Here is an 18,744-nt window from a genome sequence, read left to right as displayed (position 1 = left end):
ACCAAGTTCCCATTCACTCCTGTCCCTGGGAAGAGTGAAGATGATGAAGAGGAAGCTCAGTCCTCACAGCTTCATCAAAGACCAACTCAACACATGGAAACAGAAGCTGATGGAGAGGACTGTGGAGGACCAGAACCAGCCAGGAACTCACATCCACTTTTACAACCAGAGACTGAAGACCAGACTGGAGACTCTTCTGATCCTGAGACTGATGACAGTGCTGATTGGAAGGAGACCAGAGAACCTCAGTCAGCTTTAAACTCTCTGAAACATGATTCAACCTGTAAGAAAACATTCAGATGCTCTGACTGTGGGAAAAGATTTAGCCGCAGGACAAATCTGAAGATACACATGATGATTCACACAGGAGAAAAACCTTTTAGCTGCTCTGAGTGTGGTAAAGCTTTTACTGTAGGGGGACACCTGAAGAGACACATGAGAACTCACACAGGAGAAAAACCTTTCAGCTGTTCAGTTTGTAAGAGATCTTTTAGAGAGAGTGGAAATTTACGGAAACACATTCGAATCCACACAGGAGAAAAACCTTTCGGCTGCAGTGTTTGTTACAAAAGATTTGCCCAGCAGTCTAATCTCAAAACACATAAATGTGTTTGTCCGATGGAAACAGAAGCTGATGGAGAGGACTGTGGAGGACCAGAACCAGCCAGGAACTCACATCAACTTTTACAACCAGAGACTGAAGACCAGACTGGAGACTCTTCTGATCCTAAGACTGATGACAGTGCTGATTGGAAGGAGACCAGAGAACCTCAGTCAGCTTTAAACTCTCTGAAACATGATTCAACCTGTAAGAAAACATTCAGCTGCTCTGAGTGTGGGAGGAGCTTTGGGACCAAGCAACAGCTGAAGAGTCACATGAGAACTCATACAGGAGAAAAACCTTTCAGTTGCTCTGAGTGTGGGAAAAGATTTGGCCAGAGGACAGATCTGAAGAGACACATGATAACTCATACAGGAGAAAAACCTTTTAGCTGCTCTAAGTGTGGGAAAAGATTTGGCCACAGGGCAGATCTGAAGAGACACATGATAACTCACACAGGAGGAAACTTTTCAGCTGCTCAGTCTGTAAGAAGTCTTTTACGCATAGTGGAAGTTTAAAAAAACACATGAGAATCCACACAGGAGAGAACTCTTTAAGCTGCTCTGAGTGTGGTAAAGCTTTCATTGATAGTGGAACCCTGAAGATACACATGTTAACTCACACAGGAGAAAAACCTTTTAGCTGTTCAGTTTGTAAGAAATCGTTTACACAGAGAGGAAATTTACGGTCACACATGAGAACTCACACAGGAGAAAAACCTTTCAGCTGCTCAGTTTGTAAGAAATCTTTTACACATAGTGGAGATTTACAGAAACACATGAGAACCCACAGAGGAGAAAAACCTTTCAGCTGCTCTGAATGTGGTAAAGCTTTCACTGAAAGTGGAACCCTGAAGATACACATGTTAACTCACACAGGAGAAAAACCTTTCAGCTGTTCAGTTTGTAAGAAATCTTTTACACAGAGAGGAAATTTACGGTCACACATGAGAACTCACACAGGAGAAAAACCTTTTAGCTGCTCAGTTTGTAAGAAATCTTTTACACAAAGTGATCATTTACGGTCACACATAAGCTATCACACGGGAGAAAGAAGATTCAGCTGCAGGGTTTGTAACAAAAGATTTGTGTGGCGTTCTGATGTTAAAACACATAAATGTGTTGGTCCGATGGAAACAGAAGCTGATGGAGAGGACTGTGGAGAACGACAAAAGCCAGGTTGTTAATAAAGAGGAGTGTGTGTGTGTCTGTCTGTCTGTCTGTCTGTCTGTCTGTCTGTCTGTGTGTGTGTGTGTGTGTGTGTGTGTGTGTGTGTGTGTGTGTGTGTGTGCTGATCCCCAGTTAGCGCTGCAACAGTGCTAATCGGGAAAATAGATAACGTCTTTGTCGGGACTGTGCATGATCTGGCCATGAGGAAAGACATTTGTACTGTACGTTGCCATAGTAATCCACTGAGTAAATGTTTGTACCAAAATGTTTCTGTTGTTCAGCCTTCATTCTGGTAAAGCTGCAGCTAAAATTTTTATCAAATCGAGGATTTGGAGAATGATGACACCCCTACAGTAGAGTGATGGCAGGCCATTTTATTTACCACGAAAACAGCACACTGCCAACCACATAGCCTATACAGCCAAGTAGTAGGACTATCAAAACCTGGCCTGACACTGCCCTGTCCCAGCTCCAGGACTGCTTCCAATAAGGACATAAGCCCTTACACAGAGCCCTTTGTTTATTATTATGATTTCATCTTGCTTGTATGCTGCACAATTTACATTACAGCAGAAATGTACAACTGAATGTTTACTCAGAGTTCAATGTTCCTACACTAGTTCAATTAGTATTAGTATAGTATTAGTATTTTGTATGTCTTTGAATTGGTTTTACTTGAATACTTACATTTTAAAGAAAATAAATAAGAACTGTATTCATTCAACATTGTGCCCATTATTATCGTCTGTGATTAAGTAACTCAATTCATTTTTATGTATAGTATCAAATCATAACGAGTTATTGAGACACTTTACAGATAGAGTAGGTCTAGACCACACTCTATAATTTACAAAGCCTCAACAATTCCAGTAATTCCCCCAAGAGCAAGCATTAGCAGTGGCTGTTGCGACAGTGGTGAGGAAAAACTCCCTTTTAGGAAGAAACCTCGGCAGACCCAGACTCTTGGTAGGCGGTGTCTGACGGGGCCGGTTGAGGGTGTGATGAACACTGACTTTTAAAAACACATTTTTAAATGATATCGTCTTATCGTTATTGTCAAAATCATCGTCACTTTCCCTTTTAGCTTTTAAGTTGTTCTTCATTTAATTTCCTTCTTTTCTGCAGTGGTCCTGCCCCAGTGTCAGCCATAACTACAGCAGATAACTTCTAAAATAACATTAAAATACAACTACGCCTAGCCTATAAAAATAAATCCTCTGCTACCTTCCACCTGGCTGGATATGCTAACACAGGCTTTTCCGGTGTTACAAAGAAATCTGTGACCCTTCAGAATGTGTTACTGTTGCACCATCTACTTGCAATAAATCATTCTGTGACTACTACTGAATAATATGAATAATATGAATAATGACAGTTACAGAAACACTAAAAAAGTTACATAGAGTCACTTCAATTACCGACTGTGTCACTTTGTGCCCAACAGCGCACGGTCAGTCTTAACATAGTAACACGAGACTTCACAGGGAGCCAGTTGAGCTCAACAAATTGTGGCCTACCTATGTGAGACCTATGGCCCAAATTCTGAATTACTCTTATTCATTTATTCTGTGCTGTTTGCAGCCTCCCTTTGAGTCTGTTTGTTTGGCCTTCAAACCAGGAGGTACATGCAAATTCAAAGTGATTTAAAATTAAGGCATTAGCTAAGGTGGTCATTGTTGACAGTTCTAAAAAATTTTGAATTTCTGGCTAAAAACTTTGTGAGCCCCGTGACTTTACTCAAAACCTTATTCTATATATAATTATAAAATTATAAAATATTCTTATATTATATATAAGCCATATTCCTGCCATCCAAGTTGTTTTCTAGGATGCAACCCAGGTAGTTTACTGACGTTTTTGCACTGACCACAACATTATTCAAAATGACCCTAAATTCCGAGCATCTGTTCAATCTGTATTTTGAACCAGACAAACAAACAAGATCGCCTCTGTCTTACGAAAATGTAATGACAGCATATTGTCAATCAGCCAGTTGTTTACAGAAGATAGCTCTGAGCTCAGGGTACTCTCTAGTGTGGATTGTTGTTTATGAGACATTAAAAGTGCTGAGTCATCAGCGTACAAAAATATTTCACATGAACAGGAGTCTGCCATATCATTAATGTATGTTAAAAATAAGGATGGCCCCAGGATACTTCCTTGTGGAACGCCACATTCAACTACACTAGGGTCAGACAGCACTCCCCCTAAAACCACCAATTGTTCCCTCCCTGATGGGTAAGACCTAAACCACCTACAGGTGGAGCTGTCTGCCCCCAAGGCCTCCAGTTTGACAATCGGTCTGTCATGATTGACCGTATCAAATGCTTTTTGAAGATCCAATAACACCATTCTGCAGAGATTTCCATTATCTACTTCCCTGCGTATGGTGTCGGTTAAATACAACAGGCATGATTCAGTGGAATGTGACTTCCTAAATCCGGATTGGAATTTAAACATGAAGTTGTTTTTATTCATGTATTCTTTAAATTGCTCATTAACCAACTTTTCAAAATTTTTTGAGACTGTGCACAAAATAGAGACTGGTCTGTAGTTACCAGGATCTTGGCTGTTTCCCTTTTTAAAAAGGGGAACTACCTTGGCCCTCTTGAGGTCATTTGGAAAAACACCAATTCAACAGACAGGTTAAAAATATGGGAGATGCAAGGGGCTATTTGGGCAGCAACATCTCGTAAAAACCGAGGGGATATTCCATCTAGCCCAGGGCCCTTAGAGCAGTCTAGCTGTAAGAGCTTTTTTTTCCATCTCCCCTACCTCAACCTTCCGTAAGGAAAATGAATTGGGCAGTGCTCCAAGTTTATTATAGAAAGATTTCACCCTATCTATGTTAAATAACCCAGAGGAAGGATGAAGATTTGAAACCAGCTTTTCTGCTATAGCAGTAAAATAAATATTAAAATGATTTGCAACCTCTTTCTTATTAAAACTAAGGGAGCCCTTAATTTTTAGTCCTGTGTTTCCTGGATTCTTGGTATTTGTCTTAGCGGCCCCCAATTCTTTTAAGGTCTTCCACAACTTTTGGGGTTATCGTTATTATTTAATATATCATTCTTATAGTGAGTTGATTTTGCATCTCTAATAAGATCCTGCATATTATTTCTTGCTTGTTTATATAAAATAAAATCATCATGATTTTTTGTTCTATATAATCACATCCACTTTTACAACCAGAGACTGAAGACCGGACTGGAGACTCTTCTGATCCTGAGACTGGTGATATGGAATGTGGAATGTGCCTTTAAATCCAAGAAAAACTTCTCAAGTATCAAACAAAAATCTGTATGTATCAACATCTAGATAGAAGACATTATATGGTGTGGTAGGAAAAAGAACACTTACTTTTTTTTTTTTTTTTAAATATGTTTTTTCACAGGAAATGTCAGTACAAACATAAGGGCTTATTTATTCTTTTTTGAAATTGTTTACCTTATACTTAGGAAGACTCAATGGTGCGCATGTCCTTCTTCCTGTAGTGACCTTAACTTAGAAATGTACTTAACCATGGGCCCCCAAGCAGAATCAAATTTCCCCAGGGGCAAGAACATCATGACGTCTTTAAGCCATAAAGAAGCTTTTTGGGCAAATGTTGACTTCCATTCCAACAATATTCTTCTATGTGCTAATAAGGATGCAAAGGCAATAGCATCCCTTATTTTTCCTCCCAAGCAATCATTGGTCTGGTAATACTCCAAAAATACAAGTGTCTGCACATGGAGTCAACACAATGTTTAGGGCCCTAGACAGGTGGTTAAAAATAGCTGTCCAATAACCCTGAAGATGAGGACAAGCCCAAAACATATGTGTCATGTTAGCTGGTGACATGTGGCACCTATTAATTTATCAGTGATATTGGGATATATTTTGGAAAGTTTGGAGTTAGTGAGATACATGCGATGTAGAACCTTAAATTGTATCAGATTGAGTCTAGGGCAAGAAGTGCTATAATTTACTCGGGCTAATACATCTCTCCAGAAATCATCACCTATAACTCTGCCGAGTTCACATTCCCAATCTCCTTTGATTTTGGCAAAAGTCGGCTCTGTGAGTTGAGAAAGCAAGGTGTAAATTTTTGAGATGAGGCCTTTCTGATTCGTGGAAATGTCCAAGATTGAGTTGATTACTGAATTAGGAGGGGCATCGGGCTAGGATGGGTTTTTAAGCTTCGCAAAGTTACGCACCTGGAAGTATCGAAATAGATGCAATTTTGGTAGATTGCATTTTTCACAGAGGTCACTGAAGCTGCAGAACACATATATGTCAATATAGAGATCGCTCAGTTAAACAAGGCTGCTCCAAAAGTAAGTCTAAACTGAGACCAGATTCTTAAAGTTGAAATAACCACTGGGTTATGAGAACATTTGGCTGGTTGGATGGGGATACTAGATGAGAGCAGAGCCAAAAGTGAAGTAGCAGGACAAGATTTAGTCTTTGGCTCCTTGATCCGTAGAGTCATTTTGTGTATATTAGCTTCCCAATAGTACATTTTTAGATTAGGAAGACCCAATCCACCTATTGATCTGCATGTCTTTGTAAATATTCTCTTCTGATCCTGGGGGTTCTGGCTTTCCATATGAAAGAAGAAATAAGAGTCTTTATCGCACGGAAAAAAGAATCGGGTAAAAAGAGTGGCAGACTTTGGAAGAGGTACAAAAAGCGTGGAAGCACATTCATCTTAATGCAATTTACTCTACCTGCAATGGATATATGCAAGACATTCCATCTCTCAAGGTCCGCTCTAAGCTTATCAATTAAGGGCGGGAAGCTTTCCTGGTAAAGGCCAGATGACTTTCAACAGATGATGACACCTAAATACTTAAAGTTGTTTCTAGACATCTTAAAGGGGAGAAGCCTATCAGGTATCTGAAGGGCTAAATTATTTATAGGGAAACATTCACTTTTTGAGAAGTTCAGTTCGTAACCTGAAAAAGTTCCAAACATGTTTCATATTTCAGTTATTCGTGGTATGGTTGATACTGGGTTGGAAACAAACAATAATAAATTGTCTGCGTATAGCGAAAGGTGATGTTGTGAATCAAATCTAAGAATTCCATGATTAAAGTTGGCAGATTTAAGTACACTCTTATTTTAAATATTTTATTAGATATTGTTTTGTCTTGTAATGTCTGTCATATAATCAATTATATTCAAGAAATTATTATTAATTACTTATTTCTAAGTAACGTATGTTTAGCAAGATTCACTATTAATCATGTATCAATATGGGAGTTTATTCAATACACAAATTTTAATTGTGGCTATGGCTGCAACAAGGAATCGATAAAATGTAATGATTAAAAGAATTTCATTATCGATTCGTTGTGTCGCGCGACGATTACGCCACTCGATAAGTCACAGAGATGTTTGAGTAAAAAACCGAGCGGAGGTAGAGGAAAGACCATCGGAGAGACCCGTGATGTTGTTCTGAATAGGGATGGCTGACGCGAAACTGACGTTCCGAAGCTTTGTCGAGATCCCGAAGCGCAGATGTTTCGAAACACTGATCCGAAGCGTGATTCAAAACACCCATGTCACGTGACTACGGCTAAATGAAGCTTCGGAGTGTTTCGACAGGTGGCACGGTCCGCCGAATCAGAGTTTGAATGACAGGGAACAGACCACATAATCGCATAAAAGTGAAGTCAATACATCTTGACCTCTTGGGTGTTTGTGACAGGAGTTTGATTTTGAGATAGTGTATTTTTGGTGATAAAGTGACATTTATAGTGCGATTTGTTTAGTTATATTTAGGCTTACATTTAAATTTACACATTGACTGATAGGCTAGAGACAGAGTATACATACAGTGACACATTAATAGATAGATACCCAGGGACAACGGATGAAAAATAGCCTTTTGGCTAATTCTGGTGCATTTGCAGCAATGTTAATTAATGTACACTGTCCCTGTCAAATAAACTAATAAATAAATAAATAGATAGATAGATAGATAGATAGATAGATAGATATGGAAGCTCCGTTTTCATTTTCATTCAGAGCCACAAATGTCAACATCAGGCCCGTCATAATCAACATCAACACCAGTAGAAACACAGGACAGTTTATGGGATGATCGTATCCGTGAAACCCAGATGATACACAATGCTACAGCTGATGCCACAGTGGAAGTGAAAAAATACCTCAACTATGCATTTTTTGCCCAGAACTCATGATCCCCTAACTTACTGGAAAGAGAGAGCAGTAATATTTTCCTCATTTATATGTCCTTGCTAAAAGATATCTTTGCATGCCAGCAACAAGTGTCCCTTGTGGGAGGATTTTTTCAAAGGCTGGAGAAATCTGTAAAAAAAAGAAGTAAGCTAAGTCCTTTGACAGCAGAGAAATTAATATTTTTGAATAAAAATCTATGAAAAAGTGAGACATTGTGGCTTGATTTCTTTTATTAATATTCATTTTTCATGACCAAAATAACATTATGCACAGTGAGTAGCCTACAGGCTTCACATATTAGAAAAATACAATAATAATTTTTTTTTCAATGGCTCGTTGTCAAGGTTGTTTCAGATCAACACCTGCAGGTGACCACTAGGTGTCATCGTTGAGACGGTGTCGGATTGTTTCGAAGCCTCGACACAATATGGCACATTTGCTTCAACTGTTTCATTGTTTCACGAAGCCTCGATCTGCCCACCACTAGTTCTGAATCACATCATCACATCACCATACCTAGAGATTGGCATGGGGTACTTTCCATAAAATCATCTCTCAATGCAAATCAAACCAGCTATTAGGCTAACCGACATAAAACCATGCCGATCTCTAGGTATGGTCTAGGTATGGTCTCTAGGCCTAAGTTCCTTTGGAGGCTGTTTGGTGGCTGGGGGTTGGGCATTGGCTAATGAGGACTGATGAGTGACACCTGGAGCAATTGATTGCTCACCTGTCTATAAATAGGAGTGCCTGAGTAGTCGTGGTCTCTCCCTCCTCCAGGTGGTTTGGTTTGTTTGGATTTTGGGTTTAGTTATTTTGCGTTGTAGCTTTGATACATTCACAGACACCCATACATTACACACATTACTGATTTACTAAATTCACGTTTATCTTGGTTATTTAAATAAATTTGATTTGATTGGAAATACATGTATGTCTCCCCCTTTTTTGTCATACCTTTGAGCCAGGTCGTGACATATGTGATGATGTGTGGGGGGGGGGCTATTTTAATTCCAAAGGCCAAGGGAACTTTATCAGGATGCATAGTATCCTGGATCCATGAAATAACTGGCCTTTAAAAATAACCATCTGCCTCTATGGGAATTTAACATAGAGGTGGACTCCCTTTAGTGTCCAGTGGTTTAGACATTAATGGCTGTGTGTTGAGTTACTTTGAGGGGACAGCACATTTACACTGTTATACAAGCTGGACACAGTGTAATTTTTCAGTGTTGTCCCATTAAAAGATATAATGTAATATTTACTAAAATGTGAGGGGTGTACTCACTGTTGTGAGATACTGTAGGTACCTGTCCTATTAGAGCTGTTCTTCTCAAGGCCCGGGGACATTAAATGATGAGGGAGGTAGGGAGAGTTAGAAAATAATATAACTTATTGTCCACCATGACCAGTTGTCTGTTTAACTTCAGACAGTGAGCTGGATTACCTTTACTCTTTTGCCCAAGTAAAGTATATTTGTAATTTATTTTCACCATATGACCTGTCTGGTATCATCCAGTAGAAACTATTTTAATTCAATAGCTGGGAATTACTGGAATTGAGTCTTTGTAAATCATAAAGTGTCCTGAGATAACTCTTTTTATGATTTGATACTATAAATAAAATAAAATTGAATTAATTAATTTGATCTGCTGCCCTTTGGACTAATAGACTGAGAATAAAAATGATGTCTAAGGGATGTTTGTTAGGTTAAAGTGATACTTTTGACTCACAGAACGGTCTAATAATGTGAGAATTATGAGATTTTCATCCGTTGACACCTTTTCAAAGAATGAGTGCTTGAGGTCCCTGTTTCACAAAAATGTATATTAAATGTACAGATTGGACGCTCTATATGTGTACAAAAGACCGTCTATTAGGATTGATTGTGGGTGCATGTGGGTAGCGCGGACACGCGCCTTACACCGCGAGCGGGCGCGCGCACCACACGGAGAGAAAGTGGGAGAAAGAAAAAGAGATGTGCGTCCGGAGGATCATCAGTTGAGCTCGCCTGTGTGCGTCTTTGAGAACTATAATAATAATAAATATAATAATAACTTATGTTGTCAGTTCTTTTAAGCCTGTTGTTGCATTGGTTTATAGTTATTGTAGATTTGTTTGTGTTAATCACCTGTTAGCTAGTTTGCACGTGGCTGTTGATTTATAATGCAGATTGTTGGAAGCCTTTGCTCACGTTTGTATTTAGCTACATTATTGTATTATAATTGTATTGTATTATGCTGCAGTATTTACATTGCATTGATATAGTGTGATTAATAGTGGGTTGGTTGTTATTGTCTGCTAGCCTATATGTATACTTCATATTCATTGTGTATGGTAGCCTTCACAATGTTATTTGTTTCTTTGCAGAACCACACACACACACACACACACACACACACACACACACACACACACACACACACACGCACACACACACACAGCTATAGCTGAGCTAGCCACGCCCATGTTTGTACTGTTGCTTTCTGTAATAAAGCGTCAGAAGAGATACGTTGTCTCTGTCCGTGTTTTGGCAGACACACCTGGGGCGAAGCTGGAACCCAGAATCAGCTCAAATACAGTCCTAAACTAGTCCTCAGCAACAATATGTAATAAGTATTTATAAAATTAAATGTCCAAATTTAGCATGCAAAGCTTGTCCTTTTGATGACTCAAATGTATACTATACAAAAATGTGTTTATGGTTAAATCGCTTACAAGAACACAACATTGTTTACAAGAGCACAGATTCTACATAGATCTAGCATCTTAATTTTGCTCTCAAAGTTCACCAGGTTGATGCATTAAACTTTAAAACATACAAAATCTTCTTCCGGGGAGCATACATTTAGATAATATTGAAATAGAAAGAGTACATGAAAACAGATTTATGGGGGTTGTCGTAGATCACAAAATATGCTGGAAACCACATGTTAATCATATTAAAACTAAAAATCAAAGTCCATATCAATTCTGAACAAAACAAAAAAAGATATTCTTAAAACAAATTAATTACATTTATTATATCAATCTCTCATACTGCCATATGTAACTTATGGTGTGGAAGTTTGGGGGGAAAACATAAAATAGGGCTGTCAAACGATAAATTTTTTCTTAATTGCGTTTAATCGCTGAATTTTTATAGTTAATGGTAATCGCGATAAATCGCATGTTTTATCACATGATTAAAATTCTATTATTTTGCATTTCAGAACTGTTTTTAAAGCTACATTGTATAAGAATTTCTCCCATCTAGCGGTGAAATTGTATATGACAACCAACTTTCTAGCCCTTCCCATTCCAAACGTGTTTTAACTCGTAAGTATGTATGCTGAAAAACTGGTCCATGCATTCGTTACTTCCAGGCTGGACTATTGTAACTCAAATAAGTCCCTTAAGACTCTCCAGCTGATCCAGAATGCTGCAGCACGTGTTCTGACGAGAACTAAGAAAAGAGATCATATTTCTCCTGTTTTAGCTTCTCTGCACTGGTTTCCTGTAAAATACAGGATTGACTTTAAAGTCCTTCTCCTGACCTACAAAGCCCTAAATGGTCAAGCACCATCATATCTAGAACAGCTCTTAGTACCTTATTGTCCCACTAGAGCACTCCGCTCCCAGAATGCAGAGTTACTGGTGGTTCCTAGAGTCTCTAAAAGTAGAATGGGAGCCAGAGCCTTCAGCTACCAGCCTCCTCTCCTGTGGAACCAGCTCCCAGTCTGGGTTAGGGGGGCAGACACCATCGCCTCATTTAAGAGTAAAGTGAAAACTCTCCTCTTTGATAAAGCTTATAGTTAGGTTAGATATGGGTCTATGGTGGAGTGAGGAGTTGCAGTGTCCGCCTAACCCGGCCCACCTGCTTCTCTTCGTAGTCATCAGATTTATTGATCATATAATCAATAATATAGTGTGAGTAGAGGGGGGCGGGCCAGTACAGCCTCTCATCAATGTTTTCATTTGTTTCCTTTTGTATGCATCCTGTCCCAGAACTGCTTGTTACTAACCGAGCTCTGGGGAGTTTACTCCCCGGAGTCCTTATGTTTCTTCTTCACAGCCCGGCCGCGTCCTGCTGCGTCTGCTGCACCCCCCCGTGCTCTGCAGCGCCACGTTTCCTCCCGCAACCTCCTGCTACGACTACCTTCAAAATCACTGTTCCACTATTTTCAATGCGACTATTATCGCCTTCACACCCCCAACCGGCCCCGTCAGACACCGCCTACCGAGAGTCTGGGTCTGCCGAGGTTTCTTCCCAAGAGGGAGTTTCTCCTCGCCACTGTCGCAATAGCCATTTATAATGCTTGCTCTTGAGGGAATTACTGTAATTGTTGGGGCTTTGTAAATTATAGAGTGTGGTCTAGACCTACTCTATCTGTAAAGTGTCTCGAGATAACTCTGTTATGATTTGATACTATAAATAAAATTGAATTGAATTGAATTGAACTCCTACGGTGTCCAAACCCAAAAATGAGCTCTTAGTATCTCCATCGTTTACACGCAGCTGTTCCAGCCATGCTTGTTGCCTGTCGCGTTGTCGTTTTAATTCTCTTTTTCGCTTCCCTGGCGAGTAATGTGGTGAGTGGTGGTGATGGCGCAGTGGATATGACACATGCCTTTGGTGTGGGAGACCTGGGTGCAGCAAAGGGTCAAAATTGTAGCCTAGCCCCAAGAGGCCATAGTCTAGTGATTTTAGAACAGAGTTTTTTTTTTATAAAATCACAAATCCAATTTTCTTACTTCAAAAGAGAGAAATCGGAATCATAAATGTGGCAAATTATCGTGAACCGACGAATCAGTTATTTATAAACTTAAAGTATGTATTAGAATGTTTGCAGACTGTATCCAGAGGCTGTTTCAAATGAGAGAATGTCATTATGAACTGAGGGGAAGCTGTATTTTCACTAAACCAAATAGAACAAATTTAAAACAAAGATGTGTTTCAGTGTATGGAGTTAAACTTTGGAATGAATTAGAAATTGACATAAAATGTGTAACACAATCGACCAATTTAAAAAAATGATTTAAACATAAGGTGAATAACAAATATAAAACAGAAGTGTGAATACCAAAAGGTACACAAAATGTATGGTATTTTTTGTGTTGTACTGGGTTATATAGTGTATACTTAGTTTCTGTAACTTTCATCTTCGTTTGAAAGAATATAATTCATGTAAAAAGGTGTAATAAGCTCAGACTTCTGCCTACACCTTTTTGGTCCTGTTTGTTTCTTGTATATATATGTAACAGGTTTTATATATTATGTCATTCAACTTGCCATAATTGTTATTTAATATCAATGTAGAATTATTGCACTCTCTGCAGTAGTTAAATGTGACTGGTTGTTGTGTGAGAGATGTGCCCAAGGTGAGTTGCCAAGTGGAGCACAGAGTACAAATATTGTGTATTTATGCCCTTATATTCATTGTATGAACATATGTGCACTGTGATTTATGAACATATTAATAATAAGAGTTAGAAGTGGATTGTTGTACCCTTTCAAGTGCCAGAATGTTAAAATAGCAGCACAATGCACTTTCTAGCTAGCCTCTTTGTTCAAATAACATGCTATTCTTTTGTAGTGTGCTGCGTGTAAGCTACTGTGAGCCAGCTGTATGACTGACCAGTACATACTCTGTTCCTATTCAGATAATAAACGGGCCCATCGCGGCGTAAATCTCAACTAGTCTCCCGCTCGTCAGTCGTCATTCTACACACAACGCAGAGTTGAGGGGTTGCTCAAACCAGCCATTCATTGAAGTGAGACTGACCGTGGTTACATATACAGTACTGTGCAAAAGTCTTAGGCAGGTGTGGAAAAAAATGCTGTAAACTAAGAATGCTTTCAAAAATGTAAATAATGATTGTTTATTTTTATCAATTTACAAAATGCAAAGTGAGCGAACAATAGAAAAATCTAAATTACATCAATATTTGGTGTTACTACCCTTTGCCTTCAAACAAGCATCAATTCTTAAAGGTACTTGCAAAAAGTCAGGGATTTTGTAGGATTGTAGTCAGTTGTATGATCAACCAATTATAGTATATAAGTAGTTATAATGCATCAGCAAGGTCTCTCCCAGACCTCCAAACTTTTTGCAAGTGTACCTAGAAGAATTGATGCTGTCTTGAAGGCAAAGCGTGGTCACACCAAATATTGATTTGATTTAGATTTCTCTTCTGTTCATTCACTGCATTTTGTTAAGTGATGAAAATAAACTCTTAACACTTCCATTTTTGAAAGCATTCTTAGTTTACAGCATTTTGTCATACATACAGTATGTGTGTGTGTGTGTATATATATATATATATATATATATATATATATATATATATATATATGTGTGTGTGTGTGTATATATATATATATATATATATATATATATATATATATATACACACACACACACACACACACACATTACAAAAATAAATAAATAAATGTTTATCTTCAGACAAACAACAAAATCAGATTAAGTTACACTGCAAGACAAAAACTTGTATCTTCACATTAAAAGGAAAAGGAAAACAAACTACCATCAACTTTAATTTAAAGCTCTGAAAATGTAATAAACTATTTGTCTTTCTTCAAAAGTGTGTTTCAATCATTTATATTCCTGCGTGTTTTTCAGAGGAAATCTGGAACGCTTATGGACCTTTATTTTGAAGCTCAGCTACTAATCTACACCGGAAGCTGTAGTCTTCACTGCGGCTAACTTCAAACTTTGGACAAGATGGCGTCTAGCAGAAAGGAGTGTTAGCAGAGTATCTTTGTTGTGTTGAGAAAGAGGTAAAATGTGTAAAGTCCAGATGCTGAGAGCGTTGGTGGAGCAGCGACTAACTGCGGCTGCTGAAGAGATATTTGGGCTGTTTGAAAGAACGATAGCAGAGTACGAGGAGGAACTTTGTCGTTCAAAAGAGGAGAACGAGCGACAACGGGAGCTACTGGACGCTGTTTACAACCCTCAGCTTCGGCTACACAGAGCAGGTTTGGTCATTAAACCTTCAGTTGATCTTTCTCTCCTTCCTGGGATCTCTTCTCTCAGCAGCGATATGACGATAGGACGTATGGAAATAAGCATTTGTTCATAAGATCTATGGTAATCTTCGCTCTTTAACAGGCCTTCGCCAAACCCACCAGACTCCATGTAAATAATCAGGACTTTTATCATCGTAAAACACACTGCATTCAAAGTGGACAGAAACACAATACAACTATCAAAAGCCGTCTTGGTTCATCTTTCCACTGTTCCAACAATCACCACTCTGGTTTGGTTTAAATTAACCCTTAATTCACCCATTTACATGTGGAAATATGCTGGCTCTATACACGCTAAAAGTCGTGATTATTTACATGGAGTCTGGTGGGTTTGGTGATGGTGATTTCAGGGCTATTCTAGATAAACAAAGGTTCTTATTTAATAGGTAATCCCTTAGGTACTGTATAGGTGATTGTTACATAGTAGTGATGTTCGCCTTGGAACACAACAGCACAGTATTGTAACCACTGAGGCTTTGTATATGTATATGTATATATATATGTATGTATATATATATGTATATATATGTATATATATATATATATATGTATGTGTGTGTATATTGCCAGCAACCAGCCTCCTTTCCTCTGTAGTTTCGGGCTGAAGTTGTAACGCTGTAGCATTTTTCATTTGGAGAAAGTATTGTTCCTGCTGCTCATTGCTGCTGTGCTGCTGCCGACTAAGACAGGTCTGGAACACACGGGAGTGTCTGTTTATTGATGAATGGGACTCTATACATACACGCCGTAGTCTGTTTTGCTAGCGGCTAGTTGTTATGCTAGCGGCTAGCTGGCCTGTCAGCTGACGGAAGACGATCTAAAGTGACCAGATCTCGTCACCAGAGCCAGAACTGTGTGCCCAAAGGCACCGGGACCGGAGTCGGACCTGTCAGGCCCAAGGACCTGCAACGGACAGACACCAGACTGCAGTTTCTGCTGTTTGTAAGGCCTCCCTTCGTTCCATTAACTAGCTGTTAGGTGTCGCGATAGCAATAATCTAGTTGGTCTGTCAATAAGAAAATTGAGGCAGGCGAAAAGAAAAAATCCCTCACGTTCATCATGACACCTAAACCGAAAGGAGAGGACGGTGTAAGTCTATCACAGGTACGCAATCTTTTAAAACAACAACAAGATGTATACATGCAGTTGCTTACACAGCAAGAAAACAACTTCAAGTGCTTCGTCCAAATCTTGGTTGATTCTACTAACAAGAGAATGGATGATATGATTAAAGACGTCCATGACCTTAAGATCAGTTTGCAGTTTTCACAAAAAGAAGTGGAAGACCTACATGACACCTGCAGGGAGTTAAAGAAGGAAAACAAGGACGCACGAGCAGACATCACTACAGTGTGTGAATCAGCCCTAACAATGACTGGAAAAGCAGACTACCTTGAGGGCCAATCAAAACGGAACAATATAGTTATAGAAGGCATTCCTGAGTCCCCACGAGAGAGCTGGGAGGAATCTGAGGAAAAGGTTCGGGAGATGATTGCGGTAAAGTTACAGATGGATGAAAAGAGGATAGAGGTGGAACGAGCCCACAGGATGGGAACCAATTCAGGTGACAAACCCAGGGCTATAGTGGTGAAATTCTTAAGACTTAAGGACAAGCTGGCCATTCTGAATAGAGGACATAAACTGAAAGGAACTAACATCTTCCTAAATGAAGACTACACGGAGGCCGTACGCCAGAAGCGGAAAGATCTGATCCCTGCCATGAAGGTTGAAAGAGGTAAAGGGAACATCGCATACATCCGCTATGACAGACTCATTGTACATCCTCCCTCACAAAAGGCTGAGATATTAGAAAGAGCCAAGCCTGCGGGTTTTTAACTCTTAACTTTACACTGCATGCACACACATACACATACACACATAAGTATACACCATAGACTACATGTGACTGAATCATGAATATCATTGCTTTTTGTTTTGTGTGTTTTTATCTATGTAATGTCGACATCTTATAAACTTCCTAGGAAAGGGCTAAAAATAGCCCATCTCAATATATGTAGCCTTAGAAATAAAATTCAGGACATGGACAATTTGTTAAAATCAGACAACATTCATATTATGGCCATTTCTGAGACCCATCTAGACGACTCATTTGATGATGCTGTAGTAGAAATACATGGATATAACATTTATAGAAGAGACCGGGACACCTATGGGGGAGGAGTAGCGATATATATTCAGAGTCACATTCCTGTTAAACTCAGAGAGGACTTAATGTCAAATGTAGTAGAAATATTGTGGCTGCAGGTTCACCTGCCTCATTTAAAACCTATGCTGGTGGGATGTTGTTATAGGCCACCAAGTTCCAAGAGTCAGTATTTGGATAATTAGTGTGAAAATATTGAAAGAGTATGTGATTTGAATAATGAAATTTATCTCCTGGGAGACCTGAATATTAATTTATTTGCATCAAGCTGCCCACTAAAAAAGAAACTTTTAAATGTAACTAGCACCTGTAATCTGGTTCAGCTCATTAAACAACCGACCAGAGTATTCAAGGAAAACACAAGAAGTCTATCATCCACATGCATTGATCACATTTATACCAATGCTGCAGAATTATGCTCAAAAACTGTATCGGTTCCCATAGGATTTAGTGATCATAATTTAGTAGCAATATCTAGGAAAGTCAAAGTTCCAAAGGCAGGGCCTAAAATAGTGTTTAAGAGATCATATAAGCAATTCTGCTGTGAGTCTTATGTGGATGATGTTAAAAGATCTGTTGGTCTGATGTGAGTAAGATGACGGACCCAGATGCTGCAGTTGAAGTATTCATGAAACTGTTGAGTCAAGTTATTGATAAGCATGCACCGGTGAAGAAAATGACTGTTAGAACTGTTAGTGCCCTTTGGATTGATGAGGACTTGAAAAAATCCATGGCTGATAGAGATGAGGCAAAACGAGTGGCAAACAGGTCTGGATGTACATCTGATTGGCAAACATATTGTAAAATACGGAATTATGTGACTAAAATGAACAAAAAAAGAAGAAATTGTATTATGAAAGTAAAATAAATAATGTAAAGTATGATGGTAAAAAACTCTGGAGTGCCTTAAATGACATCATGGGCAGAAAGAGTAATTCAACTCCATCTTTCATTGAGTTGGATGGGTCTTTTATTACTAAACCTTTTGAAATTGCTAATTATTTTAATGATCATTTTATTGACAAAGTGTATAAACTACGGCAAGAAATACCAACAATAAGTTGTAATCCATCAAATTCACGTATAACAGACCAAATAATGAAAGACAAGACCTGCACTTTTGTATTGTGTAAAGTGACAGTAGAACAGGTGGAGAAAATATTGCAGTCCATCAATAATGAAAAACCACCTGGTATTGACAACTTGGATGGAAAGTTACTGAGGATGGTTGCTGACCAAGTTGCCATGCCTATATGTCACATTTTCAATTTAAGCCTTGTAAGTAATGTTTTTCCTCGAATTTGGAAAGAAGCTAAAGTTATACCTTTGCCCAAGCAAGCTAGGGCTGCCTTCACCTGCACGAATAGCCGACCTATTAGTTTGTTGCCTGTTCTTAGCAAACTACTGGAAAAATTGTATTTGACCAAATACAGAGCTATTTCTCTGTTAACAATTTGACAAGCAAGTATCAGCACGCTTATAGGGTAGGTCACTCAACATGCACTGCACTAACACAAATGACGGATGATTGGTTAAGGGAAATTGATCAGAGGAATACTGTGGGAGCTGTGATGTTAGATTTTAGTGC

At 38.8% G+C, this 18,744-nt stretch overlaps 1 protein-coding gene across 1 annotated transcript; it reads left to right on the top strand.

The window, feature by feature from the left end:
• Positions 1–781: 781 nt before the first annotated feature.
• On the top strand, positions 782–2,277 carry LOC114567658 (gastrula zinc finger protein XlCGF17.1-like). Its single transcript, XM_028596766.1, is given in 2 exon segments — positions 782–1,060; positions 1,063–2,277. Coding segments are annotated over 2 exon segments (909 nt in total). The 5' UTR covers positions 782–876; the 3' UTR covers positions 1,788–2,277.
• Positions 2,278–18,744: the final 16,467 nt, after the last annotated feature.

The sequence above is a fragment of the Perca flavescens genome, chromosome 14, assembly GCF_004354835.1.
Source record: "Perca flavescens isolate YP-PL-M2 chromosome 14, PFLA_1.0, whole genome shotgun sequence".
Lineage (NCBI taxonomy): Eukaryota > Metazoa > Chordata > Actinopteri > Perciformes > Percidae > Perca > Perca flavescens.
This window is presented reverse-complemented; position numbering and strand designations above follow the sequence as displayed.